Here is an 18,816-nt window from a genome sequence, read left to right as displayed (position 1 = left end):
TTCTGAGGCAGGTGTTCACATGTGCAAATATTTGCTAAGGCCACACGTCAGATGTGTGCAGGTCATGCCCATCACCTGTGCACTCTGTAAATGACATAAGAAAGGAAACTGGGATAGGTTGGCGAGGCAAATGCTGGTGTTGTAGTGAAATCAAACCAAGTTCTCACAGGTAAAGAACAATGGATTTGGCTTCAGCTCAGTTAGGAACCGTATGGGAGCTTAGCATTCCCCATCATTACCAGGAAATTTCAGCCCAGATGTGCGTGTGTGTGTGTGTGTGTGTGTGTGTAGAACAAGGAACTTTAAATGCTGCATTTCCATGAACATAACCTGCCAGAACTGATAACAGTTTCATGACCAATCACACATGCTATGATGGAAGCAAATGTACCAGAATCATATTCAAGGAACAATCACTAAATTGAGTGGCATTTTTTTCCTATTGTTCTTTATGGATACTTGTTTTCCTGTCACTGTCATTTAATGTTATCTCTTTTAAAAAATAGCTTTCTTCTGGATTTTAAATATGCAGCCCATTTTTCTCCCCACAAACCAGCAATTTTGGAAAAGATGAAAAATAGCTTAATTTCCAAAGAAAAAATTCCATTAGTCCATTTAGTGTTCAAATCCTTAGTGCCCCCACCTCCACCCCATGTTTTGTATCTTTAAAAGAGGAAAAATTTAGGTACCTAATATTTTTAAAAAAATCTTCACAGCAACTTTATATGAAACCATTTTAAAATTAGTCTATGTGCTTATAAAAATACACAAACATACAGACATATACACAACACTGGCAAACTAAAAGAAAGAATCTATTCTATTCTATGACTTTCAACATCCCCGGGAAGTGTGAAAAGCTGAGCATAATTAGGGTGAAAAACATAACTGCAGATAATCACGTGTTTTTTTCATACAGTTTAGATTCCATTTGAAATATTATCAATATGCTGTGGACCAGAAGAAATAAGTGTTCTTAAATAATTACATAGGAAAAGAGCTAAGAATCGACTTGGGTAGAGAGTGATGGCACCTTCTTCTGGAAGGAGAAGCAAGTATAGAAGACTGATTTGAAGAGAGTAAAAATAATGGAGGAAAATGAAAGAGGCGAGGTGGATGCCAGGAAAGAGAACAAATGATTTCCTAAGAGAGCAAGGATGGGTGACTCCTGGTTTTCAAGTAGGGCAATGGTCACCTCTCTGTGTTCTACCGTTTCCACCATCCAGGTGCAGTGACCACTGAATACAAGCAGTTAGTTTGAATGACAGCTGAAGTCCAAAGGGGACAGAAAAACTAGCCGGCCCTGGGCCTACCCAGCTCAGAAGAGGTCTTCATGTCAGGACCTGCACTGGCATGTCCAGCAGGCCCTGGCACGTGTGCTGGCACAAGTACAGAGAGTGCAGTCACAGAGTGAGCCCGTGCTGTGCGCTGCGCCAGGGCTGTGTTCATTTTCAAAGGAAGAAAGGGGGTGAGAGAAAGAGATTTTCCTTTCTTGGGTTTAGAAGGTGATCAATCTATAATAACAAAAGCGTAATATGCTAATTAGACCGGACGTCCTTCCAGACTACTTTCCGGACGAAGCTGGGGCTGCTAGGGCCAAGCCCCTTGCATGAATTTCGTGCATCGGGCCTCTAGTCAGATTATAAGGGATAGGGAAGGTGATTATGGATAGGCAAGGATTCATCCAGATCTTGCAAAGATATGCTTGAATAGTAGCACACAGAAACTTCCCAGGGCATTTAAGACAAAGGTGGGAGTAAGTTTGGGTGAACAGATGCTAGAAGCCTTGTGAAATAGAAAAAAAGGAGAGAGTCACGGAGGCCCATCGGGACGACGGGGCTGTTCAAAGTGAAGTCCCTGAAGGCAGCCCTCACATCACACATCATGCACCTGCCAGATGAAGGCAAAGCAAAGTGGAATGAAACCTATCCCGACATTGACAAGTACTTGAGGGATGCCAACGGCGACTGGCAAATCTGGATAGCACTGAGTTGAAAGAAAATAGCCAAAGAAAGTTGAGTTTCTGCTAGAAATTTCTGAAAGGAGGCTGCGTCCAAGGAAGATCAAAGTCAAGGCCCAGAACAGGCTTGCCTTACAAACACGGAGACCTACCAGAGGGGTAACTTTGAAACAGAGCCTCCAGATGCCGGAAACGCAAAGGAAGAACAGGCCCAAGGTCCTGAGCGCCAACTCTAGGGCCTGACAAAACGAAAACTGGTGGCTGTATCTGGGGAACTCCAAGAGCCAAATATTTAGTGCTTAGCAAGAGCCAAGTCAATTGTGCTGACAAAGAAAGTTTCGTTTTTGTTTCATTTGGAAGACATGACTGGCAGACACTTCGTATTTTCAAATCATTGCTTGTCTTACTCCTGCTTAAAACAGATATTTCATCAATCCTAATGTCATACTTCAGCCACATTCTCAAAAAAAGACATTAGATGGAAAACTGCTCCCTATCCACCTCAATATATATGTGTATATATGTATATATGTGTACACATTTACATATATACGCATAAACACTGAGGGCCAGATTATTATGACCACCCCATCAGTACAATGAAGTGAATTAGTTAGGCAAATAATAATAATAATTAATAATAATAAAACCTTGAGAGTATTTGCTTAGGAAGTTTTCAATATTCAGTATTTTTGGAAGTGTCAATGAAGAACTGATGGGGTGGTCATAATAATCTGGCCACTCTGTGTGTGTGTGTGTGTGTGTGTGTGTGTGTGTATGTATAATGGGTAGTTGACAATATTTCAATTATATGTAATTATTGACCACCTGTGCCTAAGCACGGTAAGACTAATTTGTTATCCAATCTAGGGAAGCAAAAAATAGCCAAATATGGTCCCTTTCCACCAGAACATATAACTGTGCTGGTAACAAGGAAATGAACCCAGAAAAATGGACACAAGAAGCAAAGTAGTTATATCCTGTTGGTTCCTAACAGCCAGGAACTTCTACTATGTATTTGGCAGAGGATGAGAAGTGTGGATTTCATTCACAGAAATGACAGAGAAAGGGGAGTTCCAGCCCAAAGCGGGCAGATTTCCGGTTTCAGTAGTAGAGGCCTGTAAGAGGTTAGATAGGTAGAGAGACAGTCGTGAACATATACACACAACACACACACACACACACACACATACATATACATACAATTATGCACATATTTTCAATTTACAAAAACATTCTGTAAAGGAAGAAACATCATAATCCACCTTACATCTCACCACTCAACCATAGTATACAATGTATTAGTACATTCTCCTCCTTGTCTAGGGATATTTTAAGGTCTAGCACAGTGGTTCTCAACCTTCTGGCCCTTTAAATACAGTTCCTCATGTTGTGACCCAACCATAAAATTATTTTCGTTGCTACTTCATAACTGTAATGTTGCTACTGTTATGAATCGTAATGTAAATATCTGATATGCAGGATGGTCTTAGGCGACCCCTGTGAAAGGGTCGTTCGACCGCCAAAGGGTTCGCGACCCACAGGTTGAGAACCGCTGGTCTAGCATTTGTCAGATCAGAGAAGTGTGGATGGCAAAGCCGTTCAACAGCTTGATTAGATCCTGTTCCTTAGATAGGATCCATTCTGAAAGGAGAGATTGTGACAACAGCTCTAAATGACTCCGTCCCATGAATAAGAATTGGGGCTTGGCACCAGAAAGAGCTTGCTTTCCTTTTCTGTAAACAAGATTACAGATGATAATATACACATTCCCATGCACAGCCACACTGTCATTACAAGTAATATTCTCGCATTCTACCCGAAAAATACTCTGTTGTGCTTTTGTAAAACACTCTGCAATTTGGCTGAAAATGAAACAACTCAAAACGAATGCTTAGTTTTGTGCTCTTGTCTGCAAGCCCACCATCTCAATTAAAAGAGAAAGAATCTAAGCCAACAGAGTCGGATCGCACTTCAATCAGAGCCCAGAGTAGTGAATAGGACGCTGGTTTTCTTTTAATTTATTTTATAGTGCTTACGATGATCCAAATAAGATAAAGGCAATCTAATATTCTCCTTAGAAGTATCTAATCAGAAAGCTTTCAAATGGTTTTCAATAAAATGATTATGCCTTCTTTTTCCCTAAAGCTGATGGCATTTTCAAAACGTCTCAAACACCATGCCTTGGGAATGTGCCAGATGTTTTCACGAAACTGTGGCAATTATTCAAGTAGCTCTTTTACTATCATTCTCATGTTTCTCTGAATTTCCTAATTGCTGATAGCACTCTATATGTCAGAAGACGGAGTCGGATCATTTTTATGAGCGTCACATCCGGTTTTGCATTTTCAAGTTTAGCACATCAAAAAAAAATACACTGCAATAACCTAAACCAAACCTCCGATATACTTTGAGACAATTCAATCACTAGAAAGGCTTCTGAGGAAGTGACGAGTCAAGGTCAAACCTTCCAACCCAGCCTCTCTCAACCACTGCACCGCTGACATTTTGGGGCTGCGCACCCCTGTGCTGTAAGGAGCCGACCTGTGCCTTGTAGGAGGTTTAGTAGCACCTCTGGCCTCTATGTCTGGCCAGTAGCAGCCCCCTCCTCCCCGGGTCATGATAATCAGAACGTCTGCAGATATTGCCAAATGGCCTCGGAGGCCTGGGCAACATTATCCAGCGTGGGGAGTCTCCCTCATAAAGCAAACGCTCATCCGTCTGTTGGCTCAATGCTCTGGGTCTGTGGAAGTTAACCAAATGCTAGAGAAATGGAAAAACTAAGAGCCAATAGCTTTTTACCTTTGAAGAAACCATAATCAGGAAGTTGTCACTTTTCCACACTCTACCAAAACCAGTCTAGGCCTTAAATCTCTAAAATACACAAGAACCTGCTCTCTGTACCCTCTTCGCCCCTGATGTGCCTTATTCTCCAGTAGGAACTGGGGGAAGTGGCAAGGCCAGGAGTATCTGCTACAGTTAAGAATCCACTCTGCGTCCCAATTAATGTCACGTTCATGAAATATTTTGGTTGCACAGGCACTTTTAACATCATAACAGGCTATGCATGGATTTATTCTGAGAAACACCAAGTTTCAATTAGTGTATCCCAGTTCGCCACTCACTGATCTCAGATCTTAGTTCTTGGGAAGACATGAGAAACACCGTGGTCAGTGATGAGCAGACAGAGAATAGGGGGCATTTCTGGAAAGCATCTATGCCTATATACCCATATCAATACTGATAGCATACGGAGATGTAGGTTATAGCAACAGATCCTAAGCCAAGACTCTCCCTAGAAATACATGCACCAAGCTCTCCTGCTCAAGAATCCTATATATAATAAAAGAGAAAAATGGTAATTGGCGTACGGCAATACCCTTTTCATTGGCTATATGCAAATTAACTGCCAACTCAGATGGCAGTTAACTGACAACAAAATGGCGGTTAATTTGCATATGTAGGCACAATGCAGGGAGGCAAAAGGGAAAGCAGGAAGAAGCCCCCTGCCACTGACAGTGATCGGAAACCCAGGGGGGAGCTAAGAGCTGGGGGGCAGGGCAAAGGCCACGAGGCAAGGGGCCGATCCGGTGATCAGCGATCGGATGGTGATGACGGTCAACTCCTCTGGCCGAGGCATCAGGCCTGGGTGGGGGGCGGAGCCGGGGATTGGGGGGATATGATGGTCCCCTTGCCCAGGCCTGAAACCTGGGTCAGAGGCGTTAGGCTTGGGCAGGGTGTGGAGCAAGCGATCAGAGGGAGATGGGGGGCCCCTGCCCAGGCATGATTCCTGGGCCAGAGGCCTCAGGCCTGGGCGGGGGTCAGAGCCAGTGATCGAGGGGAGATGGGGGTCCCCTGTCCAAGCCTGACACCTCTGGCAGAGGTGTCAGGTCTGGGCAAGGGGCCGATCCTGCGATTGGAGATTGATGGGGGTCAATGCCTGAGGGCTCCCAGTATGTTAGAGGGGGCAGGCTGGGCTGAGGGACACTCCCCCTCACCCCCACCCAGTGCACGAATTTCGTGCACCGGTCCCCTAGTCTATAATAAAAGGGTAATATGCTAATTAGACTGGACGTCCTTCCTCACGACCTTCTGGACAAAGCCACGGCAGGTGGGGGCTAAGCCCCTTGCATGAAATTCGTGCATCAGACCTCTAGTTTTCAAATAACTGGCTAGGAAAATCCTAAGACTGAGCACGAGAACAAACTTCTGGTCTTGAGTCCCTGCCAAAGCAGAGGAAATGATACACGAACCTGTGTGCGGATTCAGAAGGATGCTTCCGGGCGGGATGCCTGTTGCAGCTTCCAGTGGAAGGAGGATGTAGCTGGTGCTGCCTGGACCAACCTGGCCCCCCATCCCATTCTCTGGGTAGGGCACGCATCCAGGAGAAGTGGCCCCCACGCCCGGGACCAGGGGTGTGCTCTGGAGAGGCGGATGGGTGCGGGACAGCGATCCAGAGGAGCCGGCACTGCTGGATGACTCAGAACCTACAACAGAGATACAAAGAGACACGTCATTCATCAAAGAGAAGAGGACCAAAACCACAGCTCTGGTCTAAATGCTACTTTAAATAATCCATCCTTCAAGAGTTCGAGGTGAGTGCTGCAGGGCAGGTATAATGAATGCCCCTCCCACATTTGGGGCTCATATTTTATTGAGATATCTGCTACACAGTTTTCAGATGTGTCAATTTCCTTAAAAACGAGATTAAGAATGAATACTCTCTTAGCCTTCGCACATGCCCTTAAGGTGATGGACTGGTAAATGGTACCCTAAAGCTCTGAGCTCAGTGCCTGAGAACTCCCATCACCCTGAGTAATTAAAGCCATGGGAACGTCTTACTGGAGTTATGAGAAGAAAATGACTGAAATAGAGCTTCAAGAGACCAGTTTAAGGAGGAGTCCTGTGATATGCTAATCATACAGATGGTTCTTAAATACTGGTGCTTCAACATCCGCAAAGTTAAAATGTGAAGGCACAGAGCTGGAAATCATCTTCCCCCCGCCAGACATGAGTAGAAGAAGTGGATCATTCCTATTGGGAGTGCTTAAGCTCTACACTGTAGTTCACACATTTGCAGAAGTCTTATTAATATAACCAACAGGTGGACCAAGGCGGTTTTGGTCTTCATGACAATCATGAAGCATTCTTTAAGTGACACAGAACAGTTAAGTCATTGGACATGCGTGTGGGCTGTGGCTTTCTCACATGTAGGTGACTAGGTCAGAGTGCAGAAGCTGCCAAGGTGGAATCTAGCCATAATCATCTCCCACTCCTTTCTCTGGGACAAAGAGACAGTTGCTACATCCATCCCATTAGACAATAGGGCCCTTCACTGCAACCAGAGTCAAGTAGCTGTGGGGACCTTGACCATGACTGTTCTGGGCATCAACCAGATTATTAACCAGAGCTTCCAAGAGAAAACACACCAAGCAATATTTAAATATCTGTGAATTTAAGCCCATAAGTGATTTGGATGCTACCATAGATTGCAAGAATGCCGTACAATACCATTTTTAAATTATTAGCACACACTATTGACTTTGGACATTAGAAAAATGCATTCTTCTATGGCATTAAAGGTTAACATATACAACACATATATTCACCTTGTTCTCAAGATTCTAAAATGTATCCTTAAACTAAACTGGGATTCTTTGAAAATAAGGGATAGGAATACAGCAGGCTGCTGCAGGGAAGAGGGGCCAGTGGAGAGTGCTGGTTTCTGGGGAGGAGGATCGTGACTTGCCTTGAGAATTCAGTATGTGTGAGCACCTGGATAAACGTTAATAATAAGTACTATTACTGCCTATATGGATTGGGAAATTGAAGCATAGAGAAGTCAGGTAACTCAAGTGGACTCACAGAGCTAGGAAATGACAGCTAGGATTTATTCTTGGTGGACTAATATAGATTTAACCAGGACCTAACTGCCTCCTAAAAGCATGCATATGAGTATACCATGGACTACCACAGATGTTCTCAGTTGGGAATTTTCTTTTTCCATGACTTGGTTCTTAATATTAATAAAGTTTCAGATTAATTCAGGATGCCCCAACTAACCGGTTAAAATACTAATGTAGTTCTAAATAATATGAGGGGGGAAATAAAGGATCTACACAGAATTTTGAAAATGCTAGGAGTAATTTGGAGACCACCTCACTGATATTATGACCCAGAAATAACAGCCCCGGTGCAAACTGTAGAGTTTGTTTGAGGAGTTGCCATGTATGATCTGATGTTGCAGTCCAAGTTTGATACTAGTAGAGACTCAACAACAACAGTAATCATACAATAAAACCTCTGACCCCCAACATGTAAGGTCATATAAAAATGATCATGCCTATGTCTGGGCGAAGGGGATACACCATGAGAAAGAGCTCGAGCCAATGAGGCATGTCAGAACTCTGATTTGAGGTGTGAGCTAGGGAGGACTTGGGAGCTATCCCTTTGAAATGAGATCAAGAAGAATAGTGCCCTTGTCTGTCAGCTTCTGTGGGAGGGTAAGAACTTGACTTTGATAAACATCAAGTAGCAAACACAGATGGTGCAATCACATTGACCAATCACCTCTCTAAAGTCATCCAGCACTTTCCACCAGCTCACTAAGGCTCTCCGGCCCTTTGTTTCAGCAGGGTGGAGTTTAATATCCCTCCCCTATTGGTATAGTCTTAACTCCTATTGCAATAATTATGAGATAAAGTCTTCCTTGCCTGTTTAACTCATCTGATGCAATTTTTCTTTTTTTAAGAACCCTGAAATGTAAGTATTCTTTTTCTGAATTCAAGAAAATGTTTCCAGATCCAGGAGTCAAAATTCAGTATTACAGGGCAGAAGAAAATATCTAGGATGCATTAGTGTAATGATGAAAATAAACATGCAGAAGAGGAGTGGCAGCAAGAGGAAGTGTGTTGCACTGGCTTCAAAAATACTCTAACTTTCAACAATAAAGAATTTTAAAAAATACTCGAGGGTGTAGACTAGGACGGGGGCAACAAGAATGGCCTTGTGTCCAGAAAACAAAACGCCAGGCCATGTACAATAATTAAAACAAAACAGAAGGCCATCTATTTCTCTAGAACAGTTGTTCTCCAGGCATGGTTTCTGAACAAGCAATCTGTGCTTAAGAAACCCTTCACATGATACTGATGCAGCTAAAGGTGAGAACCCCTACTGTGGAGGTCAAGAGGGAGGGATGATAGAGAAATAATGGAGAGAAACAGGGGTCATACTCCTATTTTTCAACCACATCACCACTGCCAGGAATCTGCTGAGGTTGCAGCACAAGCACCATTCAAATTCTCACCACAAGGAGGATGTAATGACATAGTGATGTCATCCACCCGCAAGGGAGTGGGCTGGACATCTGTTAGGTAGCCACGTGCTCCGTTGTGGGGGATGCAACAGGGAAAAGGCAGCCCAGGCCCCAGAGACCGTGCTTGTATGTTCAGACTTCAGTACTATGCTTTCTCCCAAATGTAAGAAAACGTGTTTCCCACTTGGAAAACGTCCTATTATCTATACAAAGCCCCAACGGATGTAATTAGAGGAGAGGAGCACCTGACAGGTCACCGCTCCAGACCGGGTTTCTGAGAGGCAGAGGACTGTTTGCAAGCCCACTGTGCACAATGAGGTCAAAAAGTGGAAACTTGTGCTGCTCTGAAGTTTCACGACAGGAGAGCTGACAGCTTTGCTTCATAAAAACCCGCTTGGGAAACTGTGAGTTTGTTTTGACAGCCCCTCTTGATGCCTTTATTATTATTATTTTACTTTTTTCTTTTCTTTTTTTTTTGGCTTTCCATTCTTGCACCTTGACAAGCTTTCAAATGGAGACACTTAGATTAGCAAATGTCTGAAGCACTTGCAATTTCTGACCATTCTTCAGAGAACATGGCGTTTTAGCATTCTTGAGGTATTTTAAATGTTGCCAAAAACCTTTGCTTTGGAAGGGACTGGGGGTTGGTGCATGGAGAATGCCGATTAATTTTTAAAATCGTAAGAGCTCTTTAGGTGTACTGGAATTTTCAAGTGCGCCATTTAAGGTACTTGGTTTCTGCCTTTTAAGAAGATGTAAAACTATTAAACCTTTCTTAGTTTACAAGTGCTTAAGTGCACCACAGTGGATTTTCTTGACTTCAGTTGCCGCAATAGTGGGATAGACCAAGAGCAATTAATTAGAGTTAGAAATCAAGAATTCTCCAATTGGTGAATAAAAACGACAGAAGGCAGGGTGAGCTCACCTGAATCGTTCCAAGAAGCAAGATATGTACATTTAAAGGAGTGACTATGACTAAATGCTATTAATTTTCTGCCTATGTAGGAAAACACGAGATAATTTCTCAGGAGGCATTTGTCAACAACATAATTATGTTAAACCATTAGCATAATGAGCCTGGATTTCATAGAACACCCCCTAGAGTGAGTGTGATGCTTGGTTGGGAAAGTACTCACAGCCTAGGGCAGCCCATGTCTAACCGCTGGCTGGTGTTGCCCATTCACCATTCTCCTCCTGTCTCTGGCCTGCCACTCACCTGCGACCCCAGGCCCTGAATGCACCCCCTTTGCACCCTGAGACCCAAGGCCTGCTAGGGAATCCCACTACTCACCCCCACCCTAGCTGAGAGTCAGGGCCTCCCCACTTCTGAAGTAAAACCCAAAACAATGACAGTACATACTAAACTAAAATGGTGATGGAAGGAGCCCTGACTTGGGGTGATGAACACCAATACAACATACAGATGATGTGTTATAGAACTGTACACCTGAAACCTATACAATTTTACTCGCCAATGTCATGCCAGTAAATTCAATAAAAATAATAAATAAATACAAATAAAAACTTAAGTTCATGGAGTGCTACTGAAGGGTCATCTATTACCTTCCTGGGAGTTTATGAGTTGTTTTTTTTAAATATATATTTTATTGATTTTTTATAGAGAGAAAGGGAAAGGAATAGAGAGTTAGAAACATCGATGAGAGAAACATCGATCAGCTGCCTCCTGCACTCCCCATACTGGGGATGTGCCCGCAACCAAGGTACATGCCCTTGTCTGGAATCGAACCTGGGACCCTTCAGTCCACAGGCCGACGCTCTATCCACTGAGCCAAACCAGTTAGGGCTTTATGAGGTTTTTTAAATCATAAATATTTGAAAGTAATTTGTAAACGATGGTGAGAGATTCTTGGGGAAAAGAAGAGTTAAAAATGGTAGACCATGTGGGGTGTTTTGCAGACTCGTGAAGCCCATGGTGTTGATGCTTCCATCAGTTTAAATTTGTTTCAAGTTAATGGTTCGAGATCTCTCGTCATTAAGAATTCCCAAAGCCTGCCCATGCAAACTTGAACTACCAAACTCAAAAGATCACTATTCACTTAGAAGAAGAAAAAAACACCACCAAAGACCAAAAACAAACAATAAAACCCAGACGCATGGACCTGGCTACGTGTAAACTCCAAACCTTTGAGGACCACTCTCCTTATCGGCAAAGCAAGGATGGAAACATTGCATGGGAATAAGCAAAATAAACAGAAACTGGTGCCTATTGAGGCCTAACAACCTGCCAGGGATTGCTTTGAGTATATTAACTCTTGGTTTTAGCAATTACTTTGAAATATTGGTGCTATTATTATTCCCATTTCTCTGATGAGAAAACTGAGGCTCACATGGGTTAACTAGCTTGCCAAGGATGATACTAACATCATACCAAAACAGGAATGAAAACTACTAATACCAAAATTGCTATAATGTAGCTTTATGGAATAACTCGTAATATTAGATTTTTAAAAAACTAACCTTCCCAGGACAGTTGCCCTGTGCACGTGCCTTGGTAACCATTTTTAGGGCAATCATTGAAATGGAAGTTAAAATAGTCTACTGAGGGGGGTTCAAGTAATATTCTATTACAACCTACATGTTATAGATGAGGAAACTAGAGATTAGAGAGGTTAATAATTGGACTTTCACACCCAGCTAGCCAGAGGCAGTACTGGGATTCAAACTGCACCTTCTGACCTCAATCGATCCCAGATTCATGTCATCATCATTAATTGACTCAGAGCCAGAGGGAAGGGCGCCTTTACAGCTCGGGTGGACTGCAGAAAACACCACGGGACTTAAACCCCTCCAGGACTAACTACCTGCTTTGGACAGCTTCCCGGTACTCCTGGTACTGGACGTGCTGTCACCCCTGCTCAGCACCGTGATGCCCCCAAAACTCGCCGTCTTGGTCATGGCGGGCTTGAGGTTGCGGTTGGAGCCCTCGGAGTCCGTGCTGCTCCAGGCCCTTTGGTGGTCGCACCACTTGAGTTCGTTCTCCGAGCTGCTCTGCCGACTCCCCGACGTTCTCCCCGAGCCATCTCGGTTGCCCCTGGAGCACGGCCGTCAGAAAAAGGCACGGGGACAGTGTTACATCCCAGGCGCAGTGGTGGGCACAGAGTGGGACCTTTCTCCAAGTCGTCTACACGAGACCCTCCCCATCCACCCCTCCAGCAGACCTGCTGCCTCCCCAGCAGGGCCACACATGCCTCACGGATGGCAGACGGGTCACGCATCACACACAGCGTGTCACAAACAGAAAACACCCAACTGAAAGGCTGCACGATCCCTCTGCCGGTGAAGGAGAAGCAACTGGAAAAACATGGCGGAGAACATAATTGGAGACGTCTGCTGTGCAGGGGAGGGAGGATGAAGTCTCCGGACCCACGTCACCAAGGAATCAATGTTTGGAAACACCTGGGATCTTGAATGACCCTCAAAGCGACGCCCACCAAGTCTCTCCCTTCGGCATTAAGTAATTGGCCTCTGGGAAGGGCACACAGCTCCAGAAAGGCCATGCACGCATTCATGTGTTTTCTAACGTCATGAGCTACGCGTCTGAATTCATGAAAGCTTTGAGGGACAGTCCAGAGATCACAGGAACTCCCGGTTGGCTGATGGTGAGAGTGTTTCCCAGGGATTCACCCTTCACAGGCAGAGGGAAGAGCCTCTTAATCCTTTTCACGTGGAAAAGCCGGTGCGAATAACAACAAGGAGAGACATTCCAGGGGGATCCATGGAAATAACAGACAAACAACAAAAGCTCCAGAGGTGGAATAACACATTTGTTCAAAATTCAAATAGAAAAAAAGCGAATGTGTTGGAAGAGGGCCAACAGCCACAAGTGAATTTTCAAGACTCCAGAGAATCTGTCAGCAGTGTACCAAATGGCATGTCTTTTCTAGAGAAAGTGGGTGAAATTTGCATTTTCATTGGTTTCCAATCTGCTTCAAGAGTAACTTAATATTTTCAAAGCCTTTTCTGTGGTTGGAAATAGTGGATCATTAAAATATTCTTCGATTCCCATGGATTTTAAGTAGATGGGGACATACATCACAGGCAGTAGATATCACCCCTCTTTTCATAGAACTATGATGTGACATACTCCAGCTTGATCCAAATCTCAAATACGGGATCATTAGCTTTGCTGATCAATATTCTTCTAAAGATAATAATGGACTTTGGGAAGCTAGAGGTATGCATATCGGATTGAAACATGTGCCGAATTGTACAGAAGGTACAGAGAAAATTTTAGGTTTTACTTCAACTTTACTTACTAAGCTTTTTCTTTTATTTCATGAAAATGGAAGGAGGTAAATGGACCCAAAGATAATAAAAATGACGTAGCTCACCTGTGATAGGAACTTTGTAAAGTGAGGGGAGGAAGTGGAACAGAAAAACTCACAAAACAAAACCCACTTCATGCCCTGCTGTCCTTTGTTAATATTTCCTTATAAACATTCTCTCTGTTCTCAGGGCCTTAGGACCGGTTTTAGAAACAAGGACCATCTTAAAAAAGACAAGGTTGCGAGCAGGAAGTCTCAAACACTCACCAATGGCCAGGTGACTTTAGTTCTTAAAGTCCTTTGAAATTTAAGAAAGCCAGCGGAGGTAGCCTGGAGGAAAAGTACCCTATTTTGCTAGAAAGAGGAATTTTTCCATCCCCGAGTGTCTCCCTCTCAATCTCCAAATTCAACGTCATTCTTTTCCCTTTGAATTCTGGTTAATTATACCCATCTTTGACCAAGCCTGCCTAAATAGTATTTAGCAACTGTAAATGTACCAAGGGTGTGACAGTAATCTCAGGTGTAGCTAATTTGGAATGTTTATTATCAGAAACATTTGAGCTGGTTCTTACTTCAGCAGACAGGGTGCGTCAGAAGGAAGTTCTCCATGTGGGGGTGATCATAACTAATTCTGCTTCAGTGGCCCCTCTCCCCGTTAACTCTGCACCTCCCTGGCAGGAATCGAGACTTCCCCTAAATGCCAGTGTGGGTGGCCCTTTCTCTGCAAAGGAGGCGTCCACCACTATTCCTGGGTGCAAGCTAGGGTGCTATAGTTTACACCCTTCCCTCTGGCATAGCTGTTTCTAGAACTTTGTGTAGTTCCTCTAGACTTGTGCTATATCCCCTGGCTAATAAGGCAACCTAAGATTTTCTTAAGTTCTTCTACTTCTCCACCAGCACAAGTCATCATCCTAAATCAAGATCTGTGCATGTTAAAAGAGGGAATTTAAGCCCTGGCAGGTGAGGTTCACTTAGTTAAGAGTTGTCCAGTGCATCAAAAGGTCACGGGTTCAAGCCCCAGTCAGGGCACATGCTCAGGATTGTGGGCAGGATCCCTAGTAAAGTTTTCTTTCTTTATTTTGCCTGTCCTACAACAGAGATGAATCCTAATATTCACAAAAGAACTAACATTAATATATGTATTAGGTATTAAGTGTATAAAGAGGACTGTGTATAGCCTTAGTTTCATAATGAATGCTAGAGGCACATTTAATAGAGTAGTGATATAGGTATGATCCCTGTTTTAATGGAGCTTCTAGCCTAGCTCACAACTTAAAAATATATAATTTATATTATAGTTACAAAATTATAATTATATTATATAACTTAATATTATATATAATTTTGTATGTATATACATATGTAAAATTACCCATAGCCCACAAAAGATCTTGTCTTAAGTAGTTTATTATAATTGGAAGCGATCTCTTATTTTTCTTTAGAAATAAAATCTGTTCTTGAAAAAAATACTATTTGAAATAGCATGATGGATAGTAATAGCTTAAAAATCAAGAACTCAAATAGAGTTATCAATGATTTGTTTCCAGTGTTGGGGATGTATACACAATTACAACCTGTCAAAGAAATTTTAACTCTGTAATTCACTGAAGTTGATTTGGGAATGTTAAATCAGTGTGCTTCTAAAGTTACCCCTTGAGAAAATAAAAACAACCAGAAAATCAAAGGAAGACCGCTAAAGGATTGTATCAAAGTAATGGTCTCCCAGTCCTGGATCTCACATGATCCAATATGGCTTCCACACTAGCTCTGTAAAAGGCTTTACAAAGAGATAGCTGAACATATTTCATTTCATGAACAGAGATAGTTTACACTAATACACTTATATTTAACATTGATTCTGCCACATAATCTGAAAACACAGTTTTAGAAAAGTAAACCATACCAACCGAAAGAGCTGTCTTTTCTTATAGGTCTCATTGCATATGTTACTGTCTTCCAAGAGCCTACTGGAAATGAAAAACATGATTTTTATGATATAAAACCTGAAGGTAATGAATGGAAGTGTACTCTAGTATAACACACCTGTCTTGCAAATCAATCCCATATACTGTTTTATTTGTATGACATTTAATTTAGCCATAGTAAATTAATGTCAGCATGGTTTTTCCCTAACCTAGGATTCAAACACTGATGTTAGTAAGGGAAAGGGAAGAGGTGAGGAAATAGAAGAGGAGAAGAAAAGTAATTGACATAGATGTAACAGATATTTAATTAAATATATTAGTTGTGACTTTTTTTCTTGAGTAATATTTAAGTTATTCCTTATTTCTTGAGCATAGTGAAATATTGACATTCCAAAGGCAGGTATCTAAGAGATATATTTATTTTTGTAAGGAATCCATTCCATTAAATTTTTGCTTTATGGGAACATCAAGACTTATTCATATATGCAATGTATGTATGTCACCAATTATTGTATTGATGAATACAATCTAATTTGAATAAAAGGGACACAGTGTATTAGCAGTATGTTTGTACAAAACACAAATAAATGAATAAAATTATAAAGTAGGAGAGAATGATTGGTTAGAAGGCTAGGGAATAAGATTTCCCACTAAACTAAATTATAAATGCTCACTTAATCGTTTTGGTAAGGATAGAAAATTTTGGAGTTATTCAGAACTATCCCTAAGATGTTAATGCTTGTCGATTCTTAACTGTACTGTAAATAAGAAATACCAGTCTGAATCTGCATGAATTTTAAAGTTGTTTTTGAATGCTCATGTAGGCTTGCTTTCTAAGTTCATCTTTTCTTCCAAAATAAGATTATTCAATTGAGGGACTTAGTTACTTGAAGATTTCTAATTGCTAATATAAACGATGGCATCTTCCCCCCCCAATCATTTCTAATGCCCAGTTCAAACTTTCTGTAAGTCTTGGAATTTAATCAAACAGACTGCATTTTAGTCAATTTTATAGGGGCCACCCATTGAGCTGACACCTGAAATAAAATTAACCACTACTTTTAAAATAAAAGTAACTGCCACTTTTAAAATAACCATATTTCCATTTCAAGTTATCCATTAATAATAGCAACTGTGGAATTCTTAATTCCCCTTAAAAATCTGCAATTAAATTAATGGAGCATTTTAATACCTATGTCAGTTTAAAACTATTTTAAAAAGGTATAAGCTAAATTTGAAAAATTTATGCTCTTCTGCTCAAGATTTTATATAAATGTTTTAACCTATTCATTTCATAGCAACCACCTCCTCCTACTTACTCCCAAGCCAAGTGTACTGCTAAATCCAAACTAGTTTAGATAAGATTCCCAAGTTAGGCCTTTCATAAAGACTGGTAGGTTATTTAGAATGAGAAACATAAAACAATAGTGTTCTAATTATTATTTATAGAGCTATATATAATAATGGAGCAAAGAAGTAGTTATTAATACCAAATATACAAGTGCTTCTAGCAGCCTCGTTAATAAGCCAATGAAACTGCAAGTTCCTGTACGGTCTCAATATTTATACTTTTCCATGCCTGGCGAAAACTGTAGCAATTACAACTGTTGGAAGACCAGAAATGGAGACTTTAAATAGTGAAAACATTTAAACTCATGTTTGGAAGTAACTGAGAGAATTTTTTTTTCTCCATGAAATAATGTTTAGACATGCTAAGTAACATATATGTGTACATATATAGGTGTGTACGCATAGATATATGTATTTGTTGATACATATATTTAAGCACACGCTTATACATGCAATGTGTATCTCTATGAATATACAGGACACACATGACACACTTTGTTCCTCTAAAGACACGAAAAAGCAAATTCCATTTTACCTGTTTTCCACATAAAGGCTTTCCTGGGAGCAAACTGACTGAAAAATAAAGAAAGGATTGTATCAGAGGTTCTGGATATGCTGAAGGGATCCCAAATCCTTGCCTGATTTAAAAACTAATTTTCCCCTCCAAGGGGAAAAATTTTAAGAAAACATATGTACCATTTTTAGAAGAAAAAAAAAAGGAAATAAAAAAAGGAAAAAAATAGGTTAGAGTCAGAGCGGAAACCATTCTCATGCAGCACACAGTACTTTTCCATCAGAGCACCTCCAGGTTTCATATAGATTGAGCCCGTTCAGCATCAAGGTCAGAAGAGAGACGTGGACTGAACTGCCTGCCGGAGAAACCTGGGACCCTGGGATCCTGAGCTAGCGGGCTCCTCTGGGGCTGGGGAGATGCAGCCGCCAAGAGCCCCGATGGATGACAGGTTCAAATCAGGGCAGAGCGTGCAAGCTCGGCACGATCCACCCAGGAGGGGAGAGCGCAAAGCCGGGATCCTGCAGTTATCACCCGGCACCGGTACACTCTCACGACATAAACAGATTGACGGCAAGGCTCTTACAACTGAAGAGATGCCATCAATCAATCTTAAGGGGGAGGGGGGAGCAGAAGACAAATGAAAATGAAATGAAGCTAATTAAAAAAAAAATGTCACCCTCCATGGAAGATTTCTTAGTTTTTCACACAGAAAACCAAATGACTTTCATCTTAGCTTCTCGTGTTTATACACAATGCAGGGAAAATAAAATTCCATGATCATTACATGAGACGGAAGGGCAGATCAAATTAAATGTTAGCAACAGAAAAAGTCCAAACAAAAGCTGGTGCACTGGTCCTATAATATAGTGACTGTGTTTAGGATTTAACAGAAAACCATTTTCAAACGGTTGAGTTTCTAAACATAAACATATCCACCGTACTTCAGTGTCCATTTTCTTAATGATGGGTAAGTGACCTGCTAAAGGAATAAATAGAGGTTTAACAGGTCCATTTTAGGAGAGAATAAAACTAAAATATAATAGTGACCTTTCAATATCAAATGCTTGAATTCAAAGATGCCGTTAATGTAACCACAATGTAGTCAGAGCGGCATGTTGGAGATTGGTTTCTCGGTACTTTTTACTGGGAAATCATATCCTTCCACTAAAACCGAAGCGCTAACTTTGGGCGTAATGTTTCCTCAGTGGCCTGAGCACGCAGGTGAGGGCATCTTTAGAACCACTCCTCGAAGTCACGTGTGCCCCAACCTTATTTAACAAAAGGCAAAAACTTTAGTCAATTTCCAAAAAAAAAACCTTTTCGGAAAATATCTGTGTTTTTTTTTTTTAATTTGTATTTTATAAAGGGAAACAAATACAAATGGTGTGCCACTGACATTATTCCTATGAAGGCGTGTTTACAGTCCAGGAACTATCTTGCTGTCTTTATGTCCTGTAGTTTGGTTT

At 41.6% G+C, this 18,816-nt stretch overlaps 1 protein-coding gene across 13 annotated transcripts in view; it reads right to left on the bottom strand.

Moving 5' to 3' along the window:
• Positions 1 to 18,816, bottom strand: part of ARPP21 (cAMP regulated phosphoprotein 21kDa) — a 144,840-nt gene that overhangs the window by 56,808 nt on the left and 69,216 nt on the right. For 9 of the 13 annotated variants that reach the window (XM_006759607.2, XM_006759610.2, XM_006759609.2 and 6 more), the window contains 4 exons: positions 17,372 to 17,409; positions 15,469 to 15,528; positions 12,098 to 12,327; positions 6,214 to 6,447 (listed from right to left, as the gene is read on the bottom strand). In XM_006759607.2, the coding sequence (XP_006759670.1) occupies positions 6,214 to 6,447; positions 12,098 to 12,327; positions 15,469 to 15,528; positions 17,372 to 17,409 (562 nt within the window). The remainder of the gene's footprint in view (positions 1 to 6,213; positions 6,448 to 12,097; positions 12,328 to 15,468; positions 15,529 to 17,371; positions 17,410 to 18,816) is intronic. The other 4 variants (XM_015561268.1, XM_015561269.1, XM_006759613.2 and 1 more) reach the window with 2 other exon arrangements.

The sequence above is a fragment of the Myotis davidii genome, unplaced genomic scaffold, assembly GCF_000327345.1.
Source record: "Myotis davidii unplaced genomic scaffold, ASM32734v1 scaffold395, whole genome shotgun sequence".
Classification (NCBI taxonomy): domain Eukaryota; kingdom Metazoa; phylum Chordata; class Mammalia; order Chiroptera; family Vespertilionidae; genus Myotis; species Myotis davidii.
The sequence above is the reverse complement of the archived record's forward strand: the minus strand, read 5'-3'. Positions and strand labels throughout refer to the sequence as shown.